Source organism: Mus caroli, chromosome 8 (assembly GCF_900094665.2).
Source record: "Mus caroli chromosome 8, CAROLI_EIJ_v1.1, whole genome shotgun sequence".
In the NCBI taxonomy this organism is placed as follows: Eukaryota; Metazoa; Chordata; class Mammalia; order Rodentia; family Muridae; genus Mus; species Mus caroli.
Window position 1 is genome coordinate 106,852,045 of NC_034577.1, and position 26,622 is coordinate 106,878,666.

At 43.8% G+C, this 26,622-nt stretch overlaps 1 protein-coding gene across 5 annotated transcripts in view; it reads right to left on the reverse strand.

The window, feature by feature from the left end:
- Maf (MAF bZIP transcription factor) overlaps nt 1-26,622 on the reverse strand; it is a 358,548-nt gene that overhangs the window by 311,566 nt on the left and 20,360 nt on the right. For 2 of the 5 annotated variants that reach the window (XM_029480957.1, XM_021170662.2), the window contains one exon: nt 22,788-24,771. The exons of 2 other annotated variants lie outside the window; for them this stretch is intronic. In XM_029480957.1, coding sequence (XP_029336817.1) covers nt 24,711-24,771 — 61 coding nt within the window. In that variant the 3' untranslated portion in view covers nt 22,788-24,710. Of the gene's footprint in view, nt 1-22,787; nt 24,772-26,622 lie in introns of those variants that run through there. One more of the 5 variants, XM_029480959.1, reaches the window with a different exon arrangement.

Genomic DNA, 26,622 nt, shown 5'->3' on the forward strand with positions numbered 1-26,622 from the left:
CATACACACACACACACACACACACACACACACACACACACACACACTATGCATTACTTTGTGTGCGAAAGGTGTTACACTTCTAACTCTCTCTCTTAAAAATTGCAGGTCATTGAAGTCATGTCCAAGGTGACAAACTAGTGTGGTTTGAGCAAGGACTTAAGTGGGCTGATCTTCTGCCTCTCCCTTGGCATAGCCATCAAAACCCAGCTTCAGTTACACTGGCCGCATCCCCAGTGTGAAAACCTCCCTTTCAGATTGGCATTCCCCTGAAAATGATCTCGTTGGGTTCCATTTTGTCTGTCCAGAAGCCAGAGGCCAAAGTGGGTCATCTTGCAGCCCCTGAAAAGGTGCCCAGGTCAACCTAGTTTCAAGCTAGCCTTATTTCTCATTTTAAACAGATTCAGATCCCAAGATAGTCTCTCTCCAAAACTCTTTGTAAAGTAAAACCGCAACCTTCTTGTCTCTGAAGTGTTGCTGTAGAGATCTACCCACCCATCCAATCAGCCACATAGTATACATCCTAGTTTTAAGACACTAGGACGTACAGGCCACACTGGATTAGCCATTCTGCCCATCTTGCTGACACCTGGAACTTTACCTTGCACCCAATATAGAAACCTCCTTTGGGGCAGAGCTTTGGCAGAGAGCTTAGAGTAAACTTGTGCTCCTTCCTTCTGTGAAAGACCTGCATTGGCACACCGTGTCTACAGCCCAGTCTGCCTACTCACCCAGCACCTGTGTGCTGACACACCCAAGTCAGCCCTGCATAGAGGTGCCAGGAGCCAGATTCCTTCCCAAAAGTTTCACAGCCTCTGATGAGAGTGGGCGTTCTCTTATTCGTTTCTCTAATGAATGGTCTTAGCAAGGCACAGGGAGAACAGCATGGTCCTGCGTGTTACTCCCTGGGGAAGAATTCTACATTCTTTAGTGCTCTGACAACTCTTTCATGATTACATCAACCAGACATTAATATTAGTGAGTGTATGATTTTTTTTTTATTTTTGTTTTTGTTTGGTTTTGCTATGTTTAGGAGCTGTGCCCTTTCAGCAGCAGGAGTTCCTTGTGTGATTCTCTATTGTACACATGAAACTGGGGATAGAGAAGCTAGGTAAGTCAGGCATATGACTCATATCTGAGTCTGCTGGTCTCTGGAGTATGGCTTTCCACTCTCTCTTGTCCACTCACTAGACATGTAGGAGAATGTGAGATCTATCTAAGATGCTGAGATAGAGGGAATCTGTCTCAAGGGAATTTGAGGGCTCATGGGAAATGCTGCCCAGGTTTTTAAAAAAAAATGGCTTGTACTTCTAGCATTTGGAATGATGTTGCAGAAGGAAGAAGGTACAAGAAGCAGGAAATGGGGTGATGCAGGTGGATAAGATCACTTTCAAACAAGTGAGAAGCTCTTTGTCACTCCTGGATGTGGTTTCCTGCATTCAGTTCTGGGATACACATTAGGATAGTTTAAAGACAAAAATTTTCAAGATGGTCCTAGAAAAGTGACCTTTGGAAGAGTTCTCCCAGGAACAGGAGGGTTTCTTTTTTTCTTTTCTTTTCTTTTCTTTTCTTTTCTTTTCTTTTCTTTTCTTTCCTTTTCTCTTTTTGCTGTGATAAGACAAAGACCAAAAGAAACTTGGAGAGAAAAGTGTTTATTTGGCTCATACTTCCAGGTCATAGTACATCACTGAGTGAAGTTAGAGCAGGAACTCAAGGTAGAAACAAAGAGGCTGGAACCAAAGAGGAATGCTTCTTGCTTGCTTATTGACTTGCTCCCTCCCTGGCTTATGCTTAGCTAACTTTCTTATACAGTCCAGAGCCACTTCCCGCCTAAGAATGGTGCCACCCATAGTGAGCCAGCTCCTTCATAACTTTTTCATGAGAGTTGGGGATTCTTCTCCATGTGTCTGGTTCTAAGGAAGAACAGCAGGGCCAACAGAGTTCCGGCTCCCTAGAAACTACACCTAGAAGTATGGGTGGGTTAATCATGGCTGGGCAGGATTTTGAGCAAGTAGAGATGACTGAAAAACTCCCTTCCCTGTGCCTTCCTCCCTCTGATGCCCTGTCTTGAGGCTTCCTCTGAAAATGAACAACTGGACAGTCTATCTTAGAGCTGGTGGCACTGGTTGGATGGTAACACATCATCCTGAATGGGTTCCCATGCTCCTTGCTTTAACTGTCCTGTAACCTATAATGTCTGAGAATACACCAGAAAGGGGCTGGAAACTGCCCTGTGCTCCCCTCGGGTTTTTCTTTTCTCAGGAACTGTTATGATAGCCAGTTCCCTATGAGCTACACTCTGAAGTGCATTTAGTATCTTTTGTGTCTAGTTCCTTCTTACCCCTCAGGCATGGTATCCTGTTAAGTGCTTAACAAGCATCCTTCCTAAGGGAATAAACATCCTTACCGTTAGTGTTTGCCACTTTCAGTGGTGTAAATATTCTCCCTAGGACTGATTTCAACCTACTAATGATACAACTGAAGAATTGTAAAGAAATGGCAATATCAGACCGATATGAATTACGCCTATTCACAGACATGTAGATATAAATAATCACAAGGAGATGCTTAGCAACACTTAGAAGGATAATTAGGAAGCAATAATGTTGTTGTTAGTCACCTTTTGCATGTCCATGTGTACGCACATTGAATGTTCCTGAGGGTATGCCATTGGGTGTGGAGGCAGGAGACCAACCTTGGGTGTCATTTTCATGAAGCTATCCACCTTGCTTCAAAGACAGGGTGTCTCATCACTCTGGAACTCATGGTTCAGCTAGCCCAGCTGGACAAAATGCACCAGGAAGCTTCCGGTCTGCCCAGCACTGCAATCAAAATCCTGGCTATTTTTTTATGTGGCTTCTTGGGATAAAATTAAGGCCCTTGTGCTTGAATGGCAAGCACTTGACTGACTGAACCGTCTCTGCAGACAGACCTCTTTACTACATTTTTATACAACATATTTATACACAATTCTATATACGTTCACTTTAAACACTGGCTGTTTAATGATCTGCTTGCAAAATCCCTAAAAACTTGGCAATCAGATTATGCAAACCAGTACAAGCTGACTTCAGCACACCACTGTCTCCAAGCGTGTTGTACCATCTGGCCATCAGATCAGCGTCATATTGATTTCATCATAGCACTGCATCTTTTTTGGAACACCCACATATATTTGGGGAGTACCTTTATGATTCCTATGGAGCCTTTACCACTTAGTTCAAGCTTCTTCCTCAAAGTAGCTCCAGAAAGTTGGCCATGGTCTACTTCAGCATGTTGATTTGGATCTTCTGCTCTTCATTTTCAAAAGCTACCTTTGCCCACTCTCAAAACAGTAGCCTTTAGATATGGATTCTAATATAGAAAGTGAACTCCGTCTTAAAAAAAAAAATGAAGCCTAGGAACTAGTTGGTGGCATTATGTGGTGAATTCAACCACATAAGTGGAGAAATTAGGAGGTGAAGTTGAAGTGAGAAGTAGATACTTGAACAAGCTTCTAAGATGTTATTTATTCATCTTCCAAAGTCAAGTATGGTGGGTACCCTGCTTGTTTTAGTTATAGAACTTTGTCACTTTAGATTAGCTCTCTCTGCTTATCTTTCTGAGATTAGCTAAAAACAAACATAGGATTCAGCCTACGGGAAGAACCCAGCATGGTGCTAGACACGCAGAATGTGCTTGTTGAGCATCAAATATGAAGGGTTTTCCGCTGCGGGTTCTCTGCCATCCTTACACATACAAGTGATTTTTGGCCAACCCTCAGCTAATGTCACTCTTCCTTTGCTTTCAGTTCAATTCCATGGCTGCTGCCAGCTCTATCAACACTTGGGCTGCTATAGAAGAGTGAAGCAAGACTTTTCTGCCAAGGTAATTTCCCAAAGTTTCCATTTTTGGAGGAGAAAAATTAAAGAATGGCCAAGATCAGCAGTTTGGGGAGAGAAGGGAGAAAAAATGAGCTTCTCTCTGCCAACAATCTTGTCACAGAATTTTCCAGGCTCCCAGGTGCATACAGGGAGTGGAAACTGCCCTGGATGTGAACAAGAAGAGATGGATGGATCAACAGGGTGAGCCCGAAAGACGACGCTGTTTTGGTCATAGGAGCTTGCCATATCCCACAGTTTGTATTCAAGTTCCACCACTTGCTATTTATATTGCTTTGGGCATGTTCAAGTTTCTGAGAGATTACACCAGTGACCAAATCTTGGGGGATGTGCAGATTAAAGAAGGTACTCCGCATTACAGCAGAGCATAGCCATCTCCCAGTAATCTGAATTATTAATGCAAGCTCAGGGGTCATGTGTAATTTCTCATTTGTTCAACTAGCTGGCATTGAAGGCCTCGTGTATGCCCAGGGCTGTGGGAAAGTGAGGGTGCAGAAGAGAAAACCAGATTCATCCCAAGGGGATGAGTGTTAGTGAGGAGATGTACCGATACTGTGGGGGCCAAACCTTTGAAAGCCAGAAGCTAATTTAGGGAGTATGCGAATGTAAGCTTTAAGATGAGGCCTGATGGATGCTTAAGAAAGGCAGGGTGTGTCTGATGATGTGAGGAGAGTAACTCTGGGGAATATATTGGACCCTCTCTTCTACCTCTGTGTATCAGAATGAGGGACCAATCTTGGCATCTGAGCATCATGTTGGGCAAGCCAGCAGGAGGTGAATTACTGTGTGCAGGCCAGTGCCGTAGTCCTGGTTGTTCTTGTCTCTTATGGTCTTTTTCATTTTCACAATGAATGTCAGAAAGACCCAGAAAGGACAAGAAAGGGAATTGTGTCCATTTATACCTGAGTGAAACCAGGAAGAAAGACAGAGATGGAAGGAGGAAAGGGGAAAGGAAGGAAGGAAAGAAGGAAGGAAGTTGGCTGATGGACCTACTCTTTGATAATAGTGGGCAGTCTTTTCCTTTGGTTACTACATCAATTTAATATGACACAAGTTCAGTCCTTCTTTGGGCTAAAATTAAAATGAAATAGAAACTGTGGACCAAAACTCTGGGCAAGATTATCACATAAAGAGAGAAAGCAGGCTATGGTGACATATCCATGCAATCCCAGCACTGAAGAGATGAAGGCAGGAGGATCTAGAGTTCAAGGCCAGCCTGAGCTTCATGGTGAAGCTTCACAGTGTCTCAAAAACAAGAAAATGTCTAAATAAGTAAGTAAGTAAGTAAAAGCAAATAACAAAAGGAAGTGAGTCATGAAGATGGTTTTCACTTTCTTAAAGAAACATAGCAAGTGGGAGTTTTAGTTAAAGGTAAGGACACAGTCCTTGGTGCCTAGGCTACTGTCCCAGTGACATAGATGCTCCCCTATGCAACTTAGTATCAAAGGTTGAATTCAAGAGTCTAGAGCAGTAGTTTTTAACCTGTGGGTTAAGAGCCCATTGGGCTCTGCATATCCAATAGTTACATGACAATTCATAACAGTAGCAAACTTAACAGTTGCAAAGTAGCCACAAAAATAATTTTATGCTTGGGGGTCACCACAGCATGAGGATCTTTATGAAAGGGTCATAGCCACCTCCTGTATGACTTTCATATATGTTCTAGGACTCCTGATTCTGGAAGTCTAGAAATGGCCACCGGCTGATTTCCCTGCTTTCTCCCTTGGAAGCGAAGGAGCTTAAGCCCAGGGTTTGTTTACTAACCTTGTCTGTGAACTAGGCACCTGTACTTCTTTCCTGAACCAACAAAACCCCAGAGAGTCCCCTCTCCAGCCATCCAGCCTAGCTCCATGCTCCCTGTAGGTTTGTTTGGGGGGGGGGGGGAAGCTGACTCTAATTGCCATCCCTGAAGCCACAGTATAACTCTGACACAAGTGTCGAGGCCAAAGTCCTTGACTGTGGTTTGAGTGGGCTGAGCTATTAACTCAGTGAGCACCACCATGAACCCAACTTGAGGAGGCCCCTGGATTTGGGCTCTCTCTCTCTCTCTCTCTCTCACACACACACACACACACACACAGACACACACACACAGACACACACACACACACACACANCACACACACACACACACACACAGACACACACACACAGACACACACACACACACACACACACACCAGACACCCTCATTACGAAAGCCACTATTGAAAGCAGACAGCAATTTGTTTTACCACTTGCGTTACACTGGCCATCCACATCACAAGATCCAGAAGGCCCTGGTTTGTTCTTCACAACAATGTGCCGCTCTGTTCAAATTCTAAACTCAGAACAGCTGGCAAGTCAAAACAAATCTCGCAGCGAAGTCTCCAAGGGATAGATAGCAAAAGTCACAGCAGCCACCCAGCGCCTCCCCACTCATGTACCTGTGGCTCAGTCTGTCATTCAGTAGCAAAAGCAGGAAACAATCACCGAGCAATTGAAAAGCCAGAGGCTGAAAAGCTGGAGACTTCCCCTGTTTTATTGACTTGTTTCTGCAGATAAATTGACTATAATTTACTTCAAGAGTAAATTACAAGATGCTCATAAGGAGGGGGAAAAAAAGAAGGAGAGAAAAAAAGCAAGAAAAGGAACTGCTATGTACTACCAGTCCCTAATTAAGATGTTAAACATGATTTCTTTTAAGAATCCAGGGGACAGTCAGAAATGAAAGCTGCCGACGGTGCCATGTGTAACTCTGTATCCGTTCCTTTTACACTCCATCACATCAGGTTCGCTTTTGTTGATCTGATGGACAGATGTGGCGAGCTGAGTGCAGATAGTCGCTGGAGGGTTCCCGTACAACACCACGGCTTCAGATTCATCAGGTTTACTCTCTCCATGTCCCATCACTAAGGCAATTCTACGGAGGTGGGGGGTAGGGGGGTGGACACATATAGTATTGCAGACCCCAATGATTAAGTCAGAGACACCAATAGGGTTTGAGACAAGACAAAAGAGAGGAAATATCAATGAAAGCTTCCATCTGGGCTTTGCAAAGCAAGTGTAATTATTAGAGCATTGAAAAACACACACACACAAGCTCACACACACGTATACACATCACCACATCACACATACTCATACACATCTCACACACATCCACACATACTCATACACACTCATACACATCCTTCACTCACATACAATCACACACACATCACTCACTCACTTATACTTCACAAACACATTCATACACACATGTCACACACATTCACACACTTACTCATACACAAACATACAATCACACACATATATCACAATATACCCACATACCTCACAACACACATTACACACACTTCATACACACAAACATCATATATATTTCATATACATAAAATCACACATGAATACACACAATCATACATGAATATATACACACATCACACACACACAAACACATGGATTCATACACACATGAATACCAACAAACATATACACAAACTTATACATGTGCACATACAAATGTACACATACATGATTACACATAAACATATACACCTATATACATCTGCATATACAAATATCAAACATAACTAGAAGTCAACTGTCCTTAGCAGATGTATAGTCATGAACGGTGCTTGGGGAAGAAGGACATGGAAGAGTCTCTTAAGCCAAAGCCAGCTGGAACAACCCCCATAACTTGGAATAAAAGGCCCTAGGTTGGGAAACACAAGGCTGTGCTCTTGGGAACTTTATAAGAGTGACCACAAACGCTGAGTCTGCTTATGGAAACTATCTGGCTTCTTTTACTTATAAAATATATGTTGAGTGCCTTCAGTGGGTCTGACAACTTGCTAGGTTCTGACGGAGCCAGAAATGGTCACAATGGTACCTCAAGTCTCAACATGAGCCACTATTCCCCAAACTAAGGACCACAGTGGACAGTGTTCAGTTCTGTTATGGCTTAGATGTTATGTGTTACCCCCTTCAAAAGACCATGTGCTAAAGACTTGGTCCCCAGCTGGTAGATACAATCACCCAGAGATGATTTGAACACAAATATTCTTTCTGAATCAATGAATTCCCCCATCGATGGCTTTATAATAAGATGGTGTGTTTGGGAGGTAACACAAATTAGGAAGTGACATCTGGTTAGAAGTACATCATCTCAGATGTGACTGTGGGGGTATGCCTGCTTCTCAATCTCTTTCTCATCCTGTCTCCTCAACATAGTGAGCAACCTCCTCCATCACACTCCCCTGACAAGGCTCTATGTCCACCACAGGATCATAGCAATGGCATCAGCTGACCAGTAACTGAAACTTTGAGCCAAGGTAAATCCTCTTATCAAATTGTATCTCTTACATATTTGTCATAGTGATGAGAAAATGTCCAACACATACTCTTTCCATCTTATATCCCTATGTCCCTAAATTATCAAAATGCCATGCTGCCTATATTTATGTGATAGACAAAAAATTGCTCATCTCCTAACAGCCAGATCTGATTAGCCCAGCAGCCTGTCTATAGTCTTCATGGCACTCTGAACAATTATAATGAAATTTGTGTTTACAGTTCATCAACAGAAAGGAATCATGAAATTATAGATGGGCAGGGCCAAGGCTGGTTTTGTTTGCACATGTATTCCCAGGATTCTATGGTTTCGAGGGCAGTTACTCCATAGGTGAGGTATAAAATGAATGAGTCAGTAGAGGGGAGGAGAAATAAGTGACCACTATCCTTTCTCACTGTACACTAGGACCTAAGAGTTGGAGGCATGGTCCTTATACTGTAGGAAAAACTGATCATGAATTGAGTGGTCTCTTATCTAACCAGACACACAGGGCTTTTCTATACAGGTTTTACCCTGGATGCTATGTAAAACTACTGAGTGTTTCTTTCTTGTTCTCACCTAACTATAGATATCAGAGGGCAAACTTTTTAACATCTATGGATGGGAGACTTTAGCATGAAGCTCTCAGCTCTCTCCAGTCCGTGTATGTGTGTGTGAGTGTGTGTGTGTGTGTGTGTGTGTNGAGAGAGAGAGAGAGAGAGAGAGAGAGAGAGAGAGTACAACTATGGGTATTTTCCTCATGTACTGCTGCCCACTTTGTTGTGAAAACATGGCTTCTCCCTGGCCTGGAACTCAGCAGGAAGACTACATACCAGGAGCCAGGGTGTCATCTGTCCCTGCTTCTCTAGCACTGGGATTAAAAGCTGCAAATACATGGTTTTTTTTTTTTAAATGTGGATTGGGAGGATAGGACTTGGGTCCTCATGTTTGCAAGGTAAGCACTTTACCGGCTGAGCCAGCCCCAGAATCCTCTTTCTTAAGCCTCAATATTTTTGAGAGGGCCCTAATTATTGAATGCTATTTTCCCCAGACACTGTTCCAGCCTCTGCCATAGGTTAAGATGTCCTGCTCTGTGTTTTTAGATTCACAACCAAACCAAAGTGAAAACCAAACTCCTTAGGGTCCTGTTTAACTTTACAAGTGTCTACTAGATGTTTTTTAAAATCTTCCATCCCTTCTTATGTCCATCCATCCACTTTGCAAATACCAGGTCACCAGGATATACAGGTATTGTACCAGTGTTTTCTATCATGCAAACAAAGTATGAACTACCCCCTCATACATGTTTGACACACTGGCTCATGTGTGTCCATAAAGCCTTGAACCGTTCAGAAACTAGAGATGGCTACATTTCTAGCTACTAATTAGAGAGTTTGAACCAGATTTTTCAGGTAACATCCAAACTTGTGGGCTAGCACCCTGACCAATGTGGTAGCCATGGCCACAGGTATATCCACAGCCCTTGAAATGTGGCCAGTGTCTGAAGAACTGAATTATTAATCTTACCTAAATCTAATTATTACACTATCATATTTAAAACTATTACACTATCCTATCTCATTTTCTCTCCTCATACACCTCTATTGTCTTGGTCTGACTCAGAATTAATTTTACATTAACTTTGTGGAACACATATTATCCAAATTGAGAGCCACAGCTAGTTTCAAAGACCTGGAACAAAATAAATGATTATAAAAATAAGCTATGAATACATTTTTGAGTATGCATTGATATGATAATTTTGAGGCAGGAGTTTAAAATACTATTAAATATCTTTCCACCTGTTTCATTTCATTTTGTCAAAGGGGTTGTTAAACAGTTTAAGGCTAGAAATGGGGCTCCAGCTATGTTTTTCCTTAGATCATTAATATATTTAGTAGTAAATAAATAGCAAAACAAATATAGTCACTTATAAGGTTGACTACTTAATGGTCTTAGGTAGGTGTCCTGTGAAGTAATGCTGGTAAGGAAGAATTCTTTCATCCTCTGTAAGGTTTCATGTTGACAACATGTGAACGCCTCCTCAGAGCTGAATTAGAAGTGATCATTTTGGACTGCTGAATGTTTGTAATTTCATGGTACACACACACACACACACACACACACACCAAGCAAACCAAAACAACCAAACAAAAAACCCTTTCCTGGAAGGTGCGATGCATTCAAGTAGGGCAAAGATTTCTTCCAATAGTTCCCTCTTCCAAGGTCACTGCTAGTTCTTCAAGGACTCCTGAGATCCATGAATAATTAAGTCTGAAGTCCTATAGGATAACCACTCTCCCTCTCACCTCTATAGTAGAGTATATGGAAAGGGTGACAAATAAGTGTGTCCACAGTCTTGGTTAGGTTTCTACCACTGTGACAAAACACCATGACCAAAAGTAACTTGAGGGGAAAGGGGCTAAAGAATTAGCCAGGACAATTAAGCCCATATCAACCTGATATACAAATACAATTACGAAGCCATAACCTTTCCTTTTCCATTTACCCCCCAAGAGCTCACACTAATATCGATACTGTAATTCAAATCATGCTTCACTTGTAAATGCCCTAGTCTTTAAAAAGTCAAACACTTTATAAGTTTAGTCTCTTAAGACATCCCAAGTCTCTTTCAAAAAGTCTTTCTGAAGATACTAAGTCTCTGTAGCATACTCAAAGTCTATCAGTTAATGACGTCTATAAAATAAAACAAACAAACAAACAAAAAACAAGTTAGACACCTTTACTCCAAGGGGGAGGAATCAGGGCACAGTCACAATCTGAATTTTAAAAACCCAAAACTTTATGGCATAAATTATATCTTACAGCTCATTGCACTGTATCTAGGATTTACTCTGAATCTTCTCTGCTCCTGAGTGTTTGGGCAGCTCCATCTCTCTAGTTTTTCCATTTATTGTACATATACCTGTCTCGTAGGCTCAGGCCAGCTCCACTCCACATATGCTACTCTCTTTGATGGCTGCCCCCTAGTCCTGGCATCTCCAATATGCTGGTGTCTCCAGAGCCTGCTTCTGACATTTCTTCAAGGAGTTTGATCCCGCCATACAAAGTGAAACCCCAGCTTCTCTTCATGACCCTTTCAATCCAGAGATTTCAACCCAGTGCCTAGCCTCAGCTGCTCTCCATGACCCTTTTAGGCCTTTAAAACCAATATAATCTGGAAGGCTTTTAATACATTTACCAAATTTGGCTACTAGCATGAAATATAGCCTTATTCCTCTAGACCACAGCTTCTTTGTGCTGACTAGGAGAAAATACTCCCAGAAGGTTTTACTCCAGTGATACTATTTCTTCTTAATCATCATTACTATTTCTTCTTAATCATCATTAATTTCTTAGCTCCAGCTAATCTGCATCAATTGGCACAATAATGTGAAGGCATGCTACAATAGTGATGATGCTCTCTTCCAAATCATAGCTGATTCTTCTGTTCTGCCTGACAAGAGCCCACACATTCTTAGTTCCAAATATCATGTGAACAGACTAAATAGAGTCTCACACGTCTCCCTGAAACCTCCCAAGCCAGGCCACCATTGCCTACACTGCTCTGAGCATTTGCTTCCCTGTTCCCAGAATAGCTCACTAAGCTCTGAGAATTCAATGGCTTTTCCAGCCCAATGTTCCAAACTCTTTCTGCAGCCCTTCCCTAAAATGTAACTAGGTTTGTAACAGCAATAGCTCGTCCTCTGGTACAATTTCTATCTTGGTTAGGTTTCTGTTACTGTTCTAAAACACCATGGCCAAAAGTAACTTGGGGAGGGAAGTTTATCTGGCTTACACACCCTGATCATAGTCCATCCCTGAGGAGAGCCAAAACAGAATTAAATCAGGGCAGAAACCTTGAGGCAGGAACTGAAACAGATGCCATGGAGGGATGTTTCTTATTGGCTTATCTTCCATGGCTTGCTCAGTCTATGTCTGTATGCCATCCAGGACCACTTGTCCAAAGGTGGCACCGTCCCCATCAGCAATTAGCCCTCTCAAAACCATCATTAATCCAAAAAATGAAGAAATATGTTTTCTAGCCATAACATAGAAGAGTCTTTCTTCCTTCTGGTTGTACAAGAAGATGAAAAGGAATTATGGGGAAGACTATGGAGGGAAAAGTCCACAGAATAAGATCAACAGGGGCAAGATAGAGCCCAGGTGCGGGCCATGGGAAATGATTATGGACCTATTGTTATGGCTCACTTGGAAGTCAAACATGTGTTATCCTAAAATCTGCCTTGGTGGAGGGACACATGAAGGAGTCCTGTGTTTATTTACCTCATTGTTAAAGGGAGCACTTTGTGTCAGCCAATGGCCTTTTCACATCTCTGTCTCTAATGAAAATCAAGAATGTGGGCAAGTGTGTTGAATCAGGGTGGCTAGGGGGGAATCTGGAGGACCCACAGCCATAGGCATGCATATGTGGTGGATCTTGACGTCAGATACTGTTATGATGAATTCCATAATGAGTGCCAACCACTGTCAGACCCAGGCAGTGCTATGGCAGCAGATGTATGTGTGCACAGATGTCATGTGTGCACAGATGGACTCTGTGATACTTTCCTTGTACCTACTGAGAGCTAGAACAAAGCCCTGTCCCTACTGACTTTAGATGGGTGTCATAGAAACCTGAATCCTTGCCCACCATGCACGACTAAGACCCAAAGTCCAAAGATGGTGAACAGAAGGAAGAGCTGGCATCACCCAGCCATAGCATTTGAAGTCTTTGAGCCAAACCCAATCCCAAACTTCTGAAGGAAGACCACAAACCATGTACGTTATCCACATGTACGAATGCAGTGTTCAAGTTCCTATCATGGAAAATCCCTAAGAACCTGATCTATGGGTTCTTTAGGCTGTAACCCATGCAAGCCCAACCCAGTATACTGTCTGTTTTTGTGGAAGAAAACAAAAATGCCTGGTGGAATGATGGATAGATAGCTCAGTTACCATGGCGTTTGCCTTGCAAACATGAAAACGTGAGTTCAATTCCCCAAAGCCCTTGTAATAAAACCCAGGGGGTGATGGTGGCTGTCTGTAATCCCAGCACTGGTGAGGTAGACTCAGAAAGATCCTTGTCAAGTTTAGTGCATTTGACAAGTGGCAGGCCAGTGGGAGACCTTACTTCAAAATTACATGGTAGATAGAATCTGAGGCACAACAGCAGACACTGTTCTTTCACCTTCACATACACATGTACACACATGTGCGTGAACATGCTCAGACACACATGTGCTTGCATGTCTGTATGCACATTAGCCAATCAGTGACTTTTGTTTTATGGTATTTGGTTTTGGGTTTTGTTTGCTTTTGTTTGTTTGTTTTCTATTTGGTTGTTTGTTTGCTTTTCCTTTAAAACAATCTTTCAATAAAAAACAAGACCAACGGGAAAATTCTGCTAGTTGGTTCCTTTTGCTTCCCTCTCTTTCTTTCATCCTTCCTGTGCTAGCACAGGCCCCATTTAGTGAGGCTACATGAAGCTTGACCATTGGCAGAAGCCTTGCCCTGATCTTTTGCTCTACGTTGGAGAGGCCAAGGCAGTCTCTCAATAACCCCCAGGTGATCCCTGTAAACCCCTACTGAATGCCCAAGATTACACAGCTCGAAAGTGATAGAGTGAAGGTTGAACGAGACTCCCTCCTAGGCCAGCAGCCTACTCCTTCCTGCCTTGCCCAGCTTTCTGTTCCATGTAAAACATCGTTTTGATCTCCCAGGGCCTTCCTCTTCTGCTGGGGAGACAAATGTGAATCCACTGACCTCACTCCAGTGTGCCTTGCCAAATTAGACCCTCACTACTTAGAAGTGGGGCCACTCTGCAGAGAACACCATTCTTTTTTTTTCTTTCTTTCTTTCTTTCTTTCTTTCTTTCTTTCTTTCTTTCTTTCTTTCTTTCTTTCTTTCTTTCTTATATATAAGTACACTGTAGCTGTCTTCAGACACTCCAGAAGAGGTCGCCAGATCTCGTTGTGGATGGTTGTGAGCCACCATGTGGTTGCTGGGATTTGAACTCTGGACCTTCGGAAGAGCAGTCGGGTGCTCTTACCCACTGAGCCATCTCACCAGCCCAACACCATTCTAAATGGTTAAGATGACACTGGACCAGTTGCTAGAGTGTTAGCCTCTCATGCAAGAAGCCTTGGGTTTGGTCCCCAACACAGTATAATCAGGGAGGGTGGCTTAGCCTGTGATCACAGCATTGGAGAGGTCAAGGCAGGAGGGTTAGAGGTTTATGTTTGACCACATAGCAAGGTCAAGGCCAGGCTGGGTTGCATGAGACCCTGCTTCAGGGCTGAGATGCTCCTGCCTCTCCCTATCACCTCCATGGTACCTCAGAGACTCAGTGTTCTGCATTCCCGGTGAGCACACTCCGTTGACCAGGTAGCAGACCTTCCCATGTCCAAGGAGGCTGTCCTCGGACACAGAGTGCTCTCCCCACTAGTCGATGTCCCCAGAGCTTCCCACTTATTTTTATAAGGCTCTAAGGTGACTTTTCTCCTATATATGAGGCTGGGAGTTAAGCTTAATGTACAAACCTATATTTTACAAAGCGGCAGCTTGGCCTTCTCCTATCGACAGACTCGGGAGCTGAGATTTATTACAGAATGGTAATCAGGCAAAAGAATAAATACACTGCATCCTTAATTCATTAATCACCTCGGAAAGCAAAATGAACTACAGTAAAGAAGACAATATGTTTTCCAACGGTGGGGGTGGGGGGAAGAGGGAGTCGGTTACTCAATAAAATCTGTCGCTGAAATCCATTTTGTGCGCAGATTAGAGCCAGGATGTTTTGACTCTGAGGCTGAACTCCTACTGGGATCTGCTCATTTTGCAGAGGAAGTGGGGCAGACTTGTCTGTGGGTGAAACCTGGGTGTCCCCGGTGTCCGTTGCTGGGTGCCCATTGGAACTCATAGCATGAACCACAGGCTGGCTAAGAGACAAATCAGCCCAGATTCAAACTCGGCCCCATCAGGCCAACGGGGGAGGCCTGGGACAGCAATCCAGGCTCACTCCTCACCCCTGCTTTCAGAGCTGTGCTGCCTTTTTCTCTTCTCCACATTCTGTTTCATCAAGTTCCAGGAGAAGTCTGGGGAGATGGCTCAGCTGGTAAAGGGGTCTATGCAAGAGAACCTGAGCTCAATTCCCAGAACCACAGAAACATGCCAGGCTAGCAGAGCCTGTCTGAAATCTCATTGGTGGGGAGTCAGGGATAGATGGGTCCCCAGGTCTTCATAGCCAGCCAGTATAGCCTACTTGGTAACATGCAGGCCAATGAGACACTCTATGCATCCCTTCCCAAAATGGGGCTGGAATTATGGCTCAGTGGGTAAAGATGCTTGCCACCAAGCCTGAAGACCTGAGTTCTATCCTTGCAACCCAGAAGGTAGATCATCCAGGAGAAAAGAGACACCTATCCTTTGCCCTCCACAGGTGCACTGTGGCACGTGCACTTGGACACACACACAGATATTTGTGTGTGTGTAATTTATATATAAATATTTTTATATATAATATATTTGCATATATACAATTTGATACATGTAAAAAAAAGAAGGTTTCTTTTAATGGAAACCTTGTTACTGAGGAATAACACAGGATTATCCTCTGGTCTCTGCTCGTTTATGCCTGCAGCTATACATGTATGTGCACCTGCACACACACAAGTACAGACATACACACACACACAGACACACACACACACTCACGTATTCCACCTAGTACATGGCAAATGTGTTAGCAGAAGGAGACTCGAGGTTTTATTCTCCCTAGTCACCTCCCACTGGGGGGTGGGGGTGGGGGGAATCAACTGGCTCCCATCTTGAGTCTGGGGTTTAGAGACGACCCTTTTCCTGCTGTCCCTTCTGAATCACAGAAACCTAGAAGCTAGAAGGAAGTTGCCCTTCTTTCTCTTTAACAGGCCCACAGAGTGAGCAGCAGTGAGACAGCATTCCCGCAGCCATCACAACCAAGGTCTCTGTGAAGAGATAATCACACTTAATGTTTCCCTTGAACTTTAAGAGATTTCTTCCCTTTCTCCTTGCGGCCACTCTGCAGAGGATGGCCCTGGGACTGACTAGAGAGGACATTTCACATCACTGTGTGATTGTCTGGGAAATGAAGAATAACCTACTGTCTATTGATCAGACACCTCAGAACTCTCCCTGCCGTGGGGATCCTCATTCACTCTTACTGACATCTAGAAAGTTGGTTTTGATTATTCCTACTTGTATGCATGAAGTCAAACCCTGACCACAGCATTTAAACTGGACTTCTCTACTTGAGCATGGTTAGTATTGGGGGCCGGCCCATGGGTTGTGGTGCTGATCTGCGCATGTAGGAATGAGACATCCTCTCTGCCAATGATGCCAACCTAGTTGCTGCAGATGTCCTTCACAAGCAATACCATCAACAGTTGAACCTCAGTGTCTGGAACAAACTGTTGAGGTTGTGTAGAGGAAAGCTCCAGAGTTGAGAATGGTGCCTGATTCCTACATTAGATGGTTCTCTAAGTGCCTGCCCCTTTAGATATTTTGAAACTGTAAGTCTCCAAAGCACAAACGAGTTCTTCTTCCAGTACCATCTGGGGTGTGGTTAGAAGTGTACATTCTTGAGGTCTGGGCAGTTGGCTCAGTCAGTTAAATGTTTATCTTGCAAGCACAAGGACCCAAGTTTGATTCCAAGAACCTACTTGAGAAAAAAAGTAGACATGATGTTTGTACTTCTATCCCCAAAGTTGGAGAGGTCAGGACAGGTGGATCCCTGGGGATCACTGGATGGCTAGCCTAGGCTACTTGCCTACTTGATGAGTTCCAGGTCAATAGCAGACTCTTTCCCAAATAAAAGGTAGAGGGATAGTTCCTGAGGAAATCGTATTTCCTCTCACCTTAATAGACGTACACATACATACATACATACATACATACATACATACATACATGCACACACACACAGACGTGTACACTTCTGAACTTCAGGGTTCTTTTATAATGTGTCTAGATGTGTCTATGTGTCTACTGTTTTATAATGTCTTTGCTTGCCAACTTGACACACTTGGGAAGAAAAAAATCTCAATTAAAGAATTGCCTCCATCAGATTGGCCTGCAGGCATGTCTAGGGACAGTGTTATCTCCTTAGGCAGGCGGGTGGTCCTCCATGGTCTCTGCCTCCAGGTTCCTGCCTTGATTTCCTCACTCCACTGATACTGGGCTCCCCCTTTCTTCCCTAAGTTGCTTTTGATCATACAATAGAAGAAAGCAACCTAGAACACTTGTTGGTTTCTGAACCAGCACAAGAGGTTAAGGCGGCCACTGAAACAGATATGAAGTATGTTCACTAGATGCATTTGCACAGTCAAAGAGTGGCTAGCATCCGGGGGAACAGATTAACTATTATTGGTAAGATAGTAGAGTTCAGAGATGTCATGATTCTACTCCTTCTCTGCAGCCTTGGCCTGCCATTCCTGGCCCTTCTACTTCCCTGCTCCTCCTTGGCCCATGGCAAGCCATGGATGGCCTGAACATCGGCTCAAGCCCTTTCCCTTCTCCTGAGATGTTTTTCCTTCACACCCCAGAGCACTCCTACTTTGGGCTTCTCTTCTGTGTCTCATCAGCATGGCAACATCAGCCACGCCTTTGCTATTTGCCTGTTGAGCAGTCTTTTCTCCAGGGCCTCCGGATGCAGTGGGATGCTGTAGGGGCTGGGGACGTGTGTAGAGGTCTGGAAGGTGTCCTTCATCTTAGAGTTGTGTTGGTCCCTCTTGAAACTAGACTGGCCATGGACAGTTGCATGCCATCTCTGTTAGTCCCTGGATGTAGAACTGAGAAAATAACGAGGCACACTATTCACTCTCATGAGACCATAATCCAGGGAGTCAACCCAGCAAATGTTAACTGGAAATCTGCTCTGCATAAGGCTAGGCATGGGGCAGGAAAGCTAGACTGTGGAACCCACACAGTCCAGCACGCTGTAACAGGAAAACTTCCTTTCAGGGTGAAGGATGAAGAACCAGGAATAAGGAGGTTAGAAAGCAAGGCACAGTTATCCTTCACCAAACAGAATAAAGGGTCCCCTTCAATCCCAAAGAAAGTCATTATGTGTCTCTGATTCAGAGGGAGCAAGGTTGCCACTGGGCACTTCTGCTGCATGCCCCGCCCTTTTCCCCTCCCCCGATTGGCAGCAGCCAGTTTACATGGGCACTTCCTAGATACCATCTCAGCTGGGACATTCAACTTGCATAACAATCTCACAGGGCTCTTTGTAGCACCTCTCTCCCTATTTGAAAGATTAGGAAATGAGGCATGTGGAGAGGGGAAGTGGTTTTGCCAAAGTCACCAGATTAAGAAGTGTGTCTCTGTGCCTGCATCACCATCGGCTCTCCGTGTTCGGGATGCCCAAATGTTTCCAGCAGGAAAATGAAGGTGTGTGTTTTTTCATATCAGAGATTGGCTGAGCTAACAGTACCCTAGAGAGAAGAATTCCCCCAAAGATGCCCAAGCTGGCCTAGAGAGAGCCCGGAACTGCACAGTGACAGGGAATGACAGAGAGGGAGGAGGAGCAGTATTCTGGAGGGACAGCCCCCACTAGGCAGCAGCTCCCATCTCTCTTTTATATGGTGATCTCACATAAACTCTCATTTTACAAACGGTTCCTCTGCTGAAACCAAACAAAATAAAAACGAGTTTGAAAATCTCCGGGCCATGCCGAATCCTTAAATTTATGGAGTTGGTAACTGAAGCCCGGGGAGCTTCTAGCGGTCATTTCGACCACTCCGTATTTCTCTTCTCACTTGCCAGAGCATTCAGAGAGAAGACAAGACTAAAATAACTCGGAGGGATTTCTCAGAACATTCAGGATAGCCCAGTCGCCTCCACCCCATGAGGGAAAGAGCTAAGACAAAATTTGAAGCATGCTAGGAACAGGGCCATCTGACTCAAGGCGGGTCGTAAGTTTTCCCTCTGTGCCCTCCAATGGGGGACGCTGTGTGAACTGGGCACTGTCCACCTGTTTCAACACCCATTCACATCCTTTATTGATGGTGAGACCGCTCCTACCTGGCCTTGCTACTATGTATGACTTCTCTGTAAGCGGCCTCCCCTCCATTCAGAGATTTTCCCCTAAAGACAACAATGTTGAAGAATTGCAGCTGCAAACCCCTTTGCCCACTGCCCTCCACTCCATTCTCCAGGTGTTTCCACCTAGCAGAAGACTATGGGTCCACTGCTGTGTTAAGATATAACTCACAAATTAAAAACCGAAGGAAGAAACACATTTTTTTGTGTGTCAATGGCTTAAGGGGATTCTTTCTCTAAGCTGTAGTTAAAGCTTTCTTAGTCTTTTTTACATTTGTAGCATTTTGGAGCAATTTGCTGGAGTCAAAGAAAGCAGCGAAATTCCCACAACTGACTTCAAAGCCCCCAAATCCTGTATCAGTGGAGGGGAGTCTGGTAGCAACCCCAGAGGGGACGTTATTCAAAGAGGCACGTGTAAAAACGTGCTAGGCATTTTTTTTTCTTTTTTCTTTTTTTTTGCCCAGGCATCTGCAATTGATGTTAGTGGCGGACACGTGACCAAATCCCCAATGTAGTTCTTTGAAGAAGCGCCCCTCCTTTTCTTCTCCCCAATACTGTGAACTCTGACGAGGCAGCTGATACGGAAAAGAGCAGTAGATAAACCCCTGCTTCAGATTCATGTGCTGTGCTGGCCTTGATTCAGTGAATGCAAGTGAGTCCTCCTTTACCTGGTGAAAAGTGTGGAGCAAAGTCTGTGGACAGATGGATGGTTAGACAGATGGACAGATGACCTGGGTGTGGGGAGAGGAGGGGCTGCCTGAATGGGCGACCACTTACTCGTGAATTCTAGCTGCAAACAGAGATGAGGGAAGCTTGCAGTACTTCAGATCTCCAGGCACCTCTTTTCCTTTCTTTCTTCCTCCCTCTCTGTCCCTCTGTCCCTCTGTCCCTCCCTCCCCACTCCTGCTTTGTAGCTGTTCTTCACTCTTATTTCCTGATTACCCAGCACTGTCTACTCCTCTTGGACTGTGTTGAGACAATGCTTCCTTCTCAGCTTCTACATCTAAGTCCTCTGCTTGTCCCAGATGCAGCTGCAACATTGAGTCCATTCTCCAGTATGCAAATAGCACCCTGTGATTGTCTAATTCAATACTAAAAGTACTTAAAGTGTAGTTTTTTTTAAATGGCCAAACAGTCAGAGTGAAAAGAAAAATAATGGTCAATAGATCTAAATCAGAAATCACCTGGTGGAACCTTGGCTCAAGGCTCAGTTGGTAGTGTTTGCCTTGAATGTGAGGACCCAAGTTCAATCCTTAAAATACAAGGAAAACAAAAACAAAAACAAATAAACCCCCACCTCTCAGAAAACAGGTATGGTGGTACACGCTTGTACTCTTCGTGCTGGAGAGAAAGAAACCAGGCTAGCTAGGTAAATAAAATAAAATAAAGTAAAATAAAAAAAGCACTATGTGCAGGTGACATTTAATTTGTTATCCAGGTGTGGAAACTTTACCCATAAAACACACAAGCAGTTGTCAGGGGTGTTTTGTTTTGTTTTGTTTTTTGGAAAGCTAGAAGAGAGTTAAAATAATTTTTAAGTTTTAAAGATGTCTTCTTGGATGGTTCACAACCTTCTAAGGGCTGTTATCACACATTGGCCTGCATGTTTGGCTAATCAACTACGTATTCAGGGAGAGCTGTGCTTTGCTTGCGAAGCATTGAGCCATGGCTACTGTGTGCTTAACACCACCGGAGAGTGCTCAGAGTCAAACTCAAGAACGCTTTAGGTGTGGATGTTACTATCTCATGGTCTCAGCATCCAAGAGGGGAGGAGAATCTCACAGGACCATCTTCTTACAAGGTAGACAGTCTTCAACACAGGTCCCTGTGTGTGTGTGTGTGTCCTTAATAATGAACCAGTGAGCCTGAAAGCACATGGTCAAATATTTTGGCTAATTCAAGAGAGCACCCATTATTCCCATGACTTGTTTGCACAGTGACCCCTACCACACACTAAGTGCCTACTGGAATGATGACATGCATTGTGTGTGTGTGTGTGTGTGTGTGTGTGTGTGTGTGTGTGTGTGTGTGATCATTGGTATCTGCAAAAGTCTATGCAAATAATTTGAGAATGCATCTATCTTTGAAATTTGATCACTGAATAATTATTCTCTTTTTCTGTGCGGATTAACTTTTAAAGGCATCACAGTGTGAAAATGTATCATTCCACCAAGCTCAAACCCTTATCTCCTCTGGTTCATCGATAAGTCTGTGAGATGCTAGGTACATAGCTGATTGCATAACCCTCCTTGGCTTCTAGGTCAGTCACAGCCCCTCGTCCACCTCTTTAAAAGAAGAAAAAAATGAAGCCTGTGACATGTGATCCTGTAAGGCAGTTTGGAGTGGGATCCACCCACATCCTGGAGCTATGCTGAGGCCAAATCAGGTTTAAATTGGAGGCTTCGAGCTCTGGTCTGCTTTCCCCGAGGGACCTTATCTGACTGCATTGGCCTTGCTCATCATGAATAGAGTTGATGTTTCTAAAGGACTGAGGAGGCCCAGATGGAGTGGGAAACACAAAGCAATTGTTCTGCCCTTCTCTCCTCTGAAACTGGACCTGGAAGATGCTGAGTTATCAGAAGGACAAAAATGCGGGAGCTTTGCCAGGGGCTTCTTGGCTCTCTGAGTTTTCTATAGATGCTGGTGCCCCCTGCATTCTTCTCCAGGACTCCTCATTCCTCCTTACATACTAGAATGTCTTGGGATTGTTTAACATAAAAACACTGGTGTGTGATCTCACCCACCCCTTGAAGTCCCCGATTTAATTGGCTTGAAGTAGGGGCACTAATATTTTTGGAAGCACTATCTATCCAGGATTGACAACCTATCTTCTAGATTCAGAGATCTGCTTGTGCCCAACACCTCACATCCCTGCCTCTAAGCAGGTAGACACGAGTCTTGAGTACTAATTTTCATCTCTCACATTGGGACCAGACCACTGTGGTAGTCTCATCCAACCCTTGTCTCAGAAAATATGACTAAGCAGAAAGCTGGCCCAAGGACCCTGCCCTCGCTACTGTTCATCCAATATGAGGTGAGCCAATCAGACCTCTTCTGGGTTGGGGAAACCAGACTGTCCAGACAACCTTTGATGGGACCTTAAGAGCAAAGGACATGTTTGGGGTGGGGCTTGGGAGTAGAGGTGGGATCCAAGTGTACCCCAAGGCAGAGGCACTAAGAAGAGGATCAAAGAGGATGAATTGGTATACCTGGTTCTCAAGCAAGCCATCTTGGATTCACCTGGCAAGAGGCACCATCATCCTTTTAAAAAAGGAACCCCAAACTGAATGCTGCTTCCATAGCCACAGGCTCCCTGGCCAGAACCCTAGGCAACTGTGTATTCCTTACAGAATTTTTCACTCTTTGGATGGTTCATCCAGTGGAGAAAGGCTAAGGCATGTTCAAGGATGCCTCTGGGTGTTCTACACAAGCAGAGGGTCCCCAGCTGAACTCCCAAGATCTCCCGTGGAGCCCAGGAAGGCAGTGCAACCCCAGGAACTAATTATTACACAGCCCTGTAGGATTTACCCCCACCTCATAGTTCTCCCTCAGGAAGTGCGCATCATAGATGGAATCCCATACAACCGTTCTGGGCTGATGACTGAAATGAACACACGGAATGCAAAGGAGACGTTGAGGACAAGATACCCACCAGGGAAAACCAATAAAAGGACTCTTTTGGTGCTAAAAGAAAGAAATGCCAGGGCTTTAATACTTAGGCAATCATATTTTCTCTCTCTCAAAATTGCCTGGAACAATGCTAGTTACAGGAAACTGGTGTTTAGAAACAAGCAGGGTCCATGTTCACACAAGTTCGCAAAATACTGAATGCCATCTGTGTTAGCAGAGTATGTATACAGGGCATACATATTAGCATATAAAGTCTCTGAGATGGATGACAGCAGTGTTAAATGTTTAACGCACATTTTTTTTCCCTAAATCATTTGAGCAGAGAGCTCCCCAAAGCACAATGATTTTATTTTATTTTATATTTTACTTTTAGGGGTGAAGGGATCTTGTTTTTTAAATAAAGGAATAGCCATAAGCTATACCAACCTCAGTTTTCAGATTTTTGAAAACATTTATTTTAAAACGAAGAGCTGGGGGGGGAGTGGGGGAGCTCAATACTGTAATCACAACGTTATTCTAATGTAAACCAAGGCTTGTTCAGTGTCAAGGTCAGAATTCCATCCCGTGTAACACTGTCCGTGGTGGAACGTGGTGGGGGTGTTTACCCAGTGCAGGTGTTTTACATATATTAACATATTTAATCCAAGCGCTTTACATATATTACCATATTTAATCCTTTATGCTCCCCTTTGAGGGACGATTCCCATCCTCAAGATGTGGAAATTATATTCTTTGTAGTACCAGGACCGATTTCGCTGACAACTTTTATTCAACAGGGCTTTCTGTTGGAGAGATTTACCAACAGCGATTTATCTTCACTGCCCAGCAATTTGCTGAGTGACTCTTTACACATTATGGAGTTTTAAGGAGATGTGTCATCAATTACTTTTTAAAACTGCGGCTGGGATGGCAATCATTATCTTTTGAGTGGAAAGCCTTTCCCCATTGCCTAGCAAAAATCCAAAGTACAGAATCTTTATTTGTTCGGAGACTTACAAGGGTCCTTGGGGGTCAAGGCCACGAGAAGTCAGATAGACCTCCAGATACCAATCACATTATGTGTCTTTCCTTCTGAGCCACACTCATCTCTGCTCAGGAAAAGAGGCCAAGGGGAGGGCACCTGGGCACTTACAGAACAAATGGAGGCTAAAAGCTAGAGTGTGTGACCCAGGAAGGCTGCGGACAGACTGACTGACTGGGAGGAAGTGGCATGGTGGTAGCTAAGCAAGATTGTAATGAAGGGTTTATGCAGCCTCTAAGTTCCTTTGTGCCTAGTATCCTCCAGCCACATCATTATAGTGGATTAAAGTATCTATCCCTATACTTGTTTCAAGGACTGAAGATGACATAGGTTCTGGCTCCTGGGAGACTGGCTCCTCAGTAGCTTCTCACCATACCATCGACTCTGTGAGATGTTCGAGTGCATGGATGTTAATTCTAACTCCGAGCGACAGGGATGGCCTCCGTGTGGCCACAACAAACGTTAGGTGTCAATCGTCCTTGAAGGATACATTTTTTTTAAGTCTCATAACCTCCGTAGCTAAAGCAGTTCAAAGTGAAATGTCTTAAGTTACATCACACAGTGTCTGCTGGAGAACATGAGTCCTAAAGCAAGACGGTCCGTCTCCACGCATGCCAGGGTACTCAGTGAGGGCCCCTTCTGTACATTTTCTTCTTCTTTGAAAAGGGTGTGCTTCAGACAAGCCCCTACTCAGGTGCTCCAGTATCCAAGATGCTGGTCGCATGCACTGACATCCTGGGTGCGAGTTTGTCCAAGGTACCTTTGTAAAAAATAGTTTCCAATTTCAGAAAATAAAACCTTGCTTGGGTGCACGCAACAAGGAGCGAATAAGCAGAGTGTCTTCTCTGAAAACAAGAAAAGATGCGTGAATGAAGTCATCTGGCATTCATGTCAAATGATTGCTTTGCTAACAAACAGAAGCATCATTTCGTCATCCGGCACCACGAGCCTATCAAGTGCTGTGTTTAGCGTTCTGGTCATTTATAGAATGTATTGATTTGTTCCAGATCGCAACATTTTGGGGTAGATTTGTTGAGGTTAACGCTGCACCCAGCTCTCCATGGTACTAATGAACCCAAAGATTAAATACCCAGGACGTTAGCGAGACAACAGTTACATCAATTTATTTCGACTCTCACACTAGCTTCATTTTTCAAATGTACAGATGTTATTGTACATTGTCCTATTTCTAGATAGAATCCTATGCCTCTATTTATCTCTCCTATTAACAGCTTAATAATTAAATCTGGAAACACAGCGAAAGAAAAATGTAATGAGAAAACTCCAGGGCTCTCCCAAGTAGTAACACTTGTCTTCCGTTTGACAAATCAGATGGGGAGTTTAACACACAAAGCCTTTCAAAAGAGCTGCTTTTCCAGGTATAAACCCAGTGGCTGCCCCAAATGGATGAATACTTTTTTTTTTCTGGTTTGATGTTAATCACAGTGTATTTTTTTTCCTTTAAAAAATTAATTAAAAACACTAGATCGAATAAATATTTCAGGAGACCAGCAGTAAAATGGGGAAAATCCCATGTGTTTGGAGTTTTAGTACTCTCTGAGTACAGAAATTTATTTGCAGGAAGCAGAAAATAGACAGCAAGCATAAAAACACAGCCGAGTCCCCCTAGTGAAATTATTTATCAAGCTAACAAGGGAGGGACCCTTCTACTCACAACAAGCCAGCGAGGAAAAGACGCGGCTTTATATTTTACCTTTGGGTTAGCGAACCAGTAAAAATGCCAGCTGACAGGCACTTCACATAAACATTTCTTTCTAAATGAGCTTCCTTGTTAGGGAGAAGGGGAAAAGAGTCTTCTAAGCTAAGGAGCACCATAGCTTCCAGACAGAAAACTCTAGCTACATACTCTGACTCTTAGATACACAAGTAACGTAATTGACAGGGAATATAATACAGTGATGTGAATTACAGGTGGCACTCGAATCACCAATTATAAGGTCATTAGTCCCAGAGAACTTACACCCTGACTGTGCTAAGCCTCATGGGCAAGAGGATAGGAGCAGCTTGGTTTGTAAAGATACTCTTTTTTTGGAACCAGTTTTAACAGGCTCTGAAAGAGACTTACATCCATCCATACCCCTGCACGCAGATATATAAATGTATAGATCTCAGTGTGCATGGATGGGTCTGTCATTGCATCCTCTGTGCAAGCCTCCTTGAGTATACTAGCTTCCAAATGTTTATTTCCTAAGCAAAAACCCCAAGTCAGTTTAACTTAACAACATGGAACTTTGATTATAAACCAACAGTGTCATTTGCTGTAGCTTGCAATAGAAAAAACAAAAAAAGAGGGTGTGGGAATAAAAAGAAAGAAGAGGTGAGGAGAGAAGCCCCTCAAAAGCACAGGATGACCTGATTCCAATTAAACTTTAAAGAAATAGTAGAAGTTGCCTCCCAAGATCACTGTGTTCTCAATGGCTCTGCAGAGACCTCCTGATGAATTGACAGAAGACCCTCCCTGCCTTGCCTCCTTCCAGAAGTGAAATTCCTACCCATTATCTCTGAGCATGGTGGCAAGATGCCTTTTTCGTTTTATTGTCAAAGAAAATGGGCCTGGTGAAGATGGGCGTGATATTGTAAATTGCTGAGAAAAGGCCTGTGGAGGTAGCTCAGGGCTTCAGAGCATGTGTACTGCGCTTTCAGAGGACCAGAGTTCCCGGCATCCAAGCCGGGCA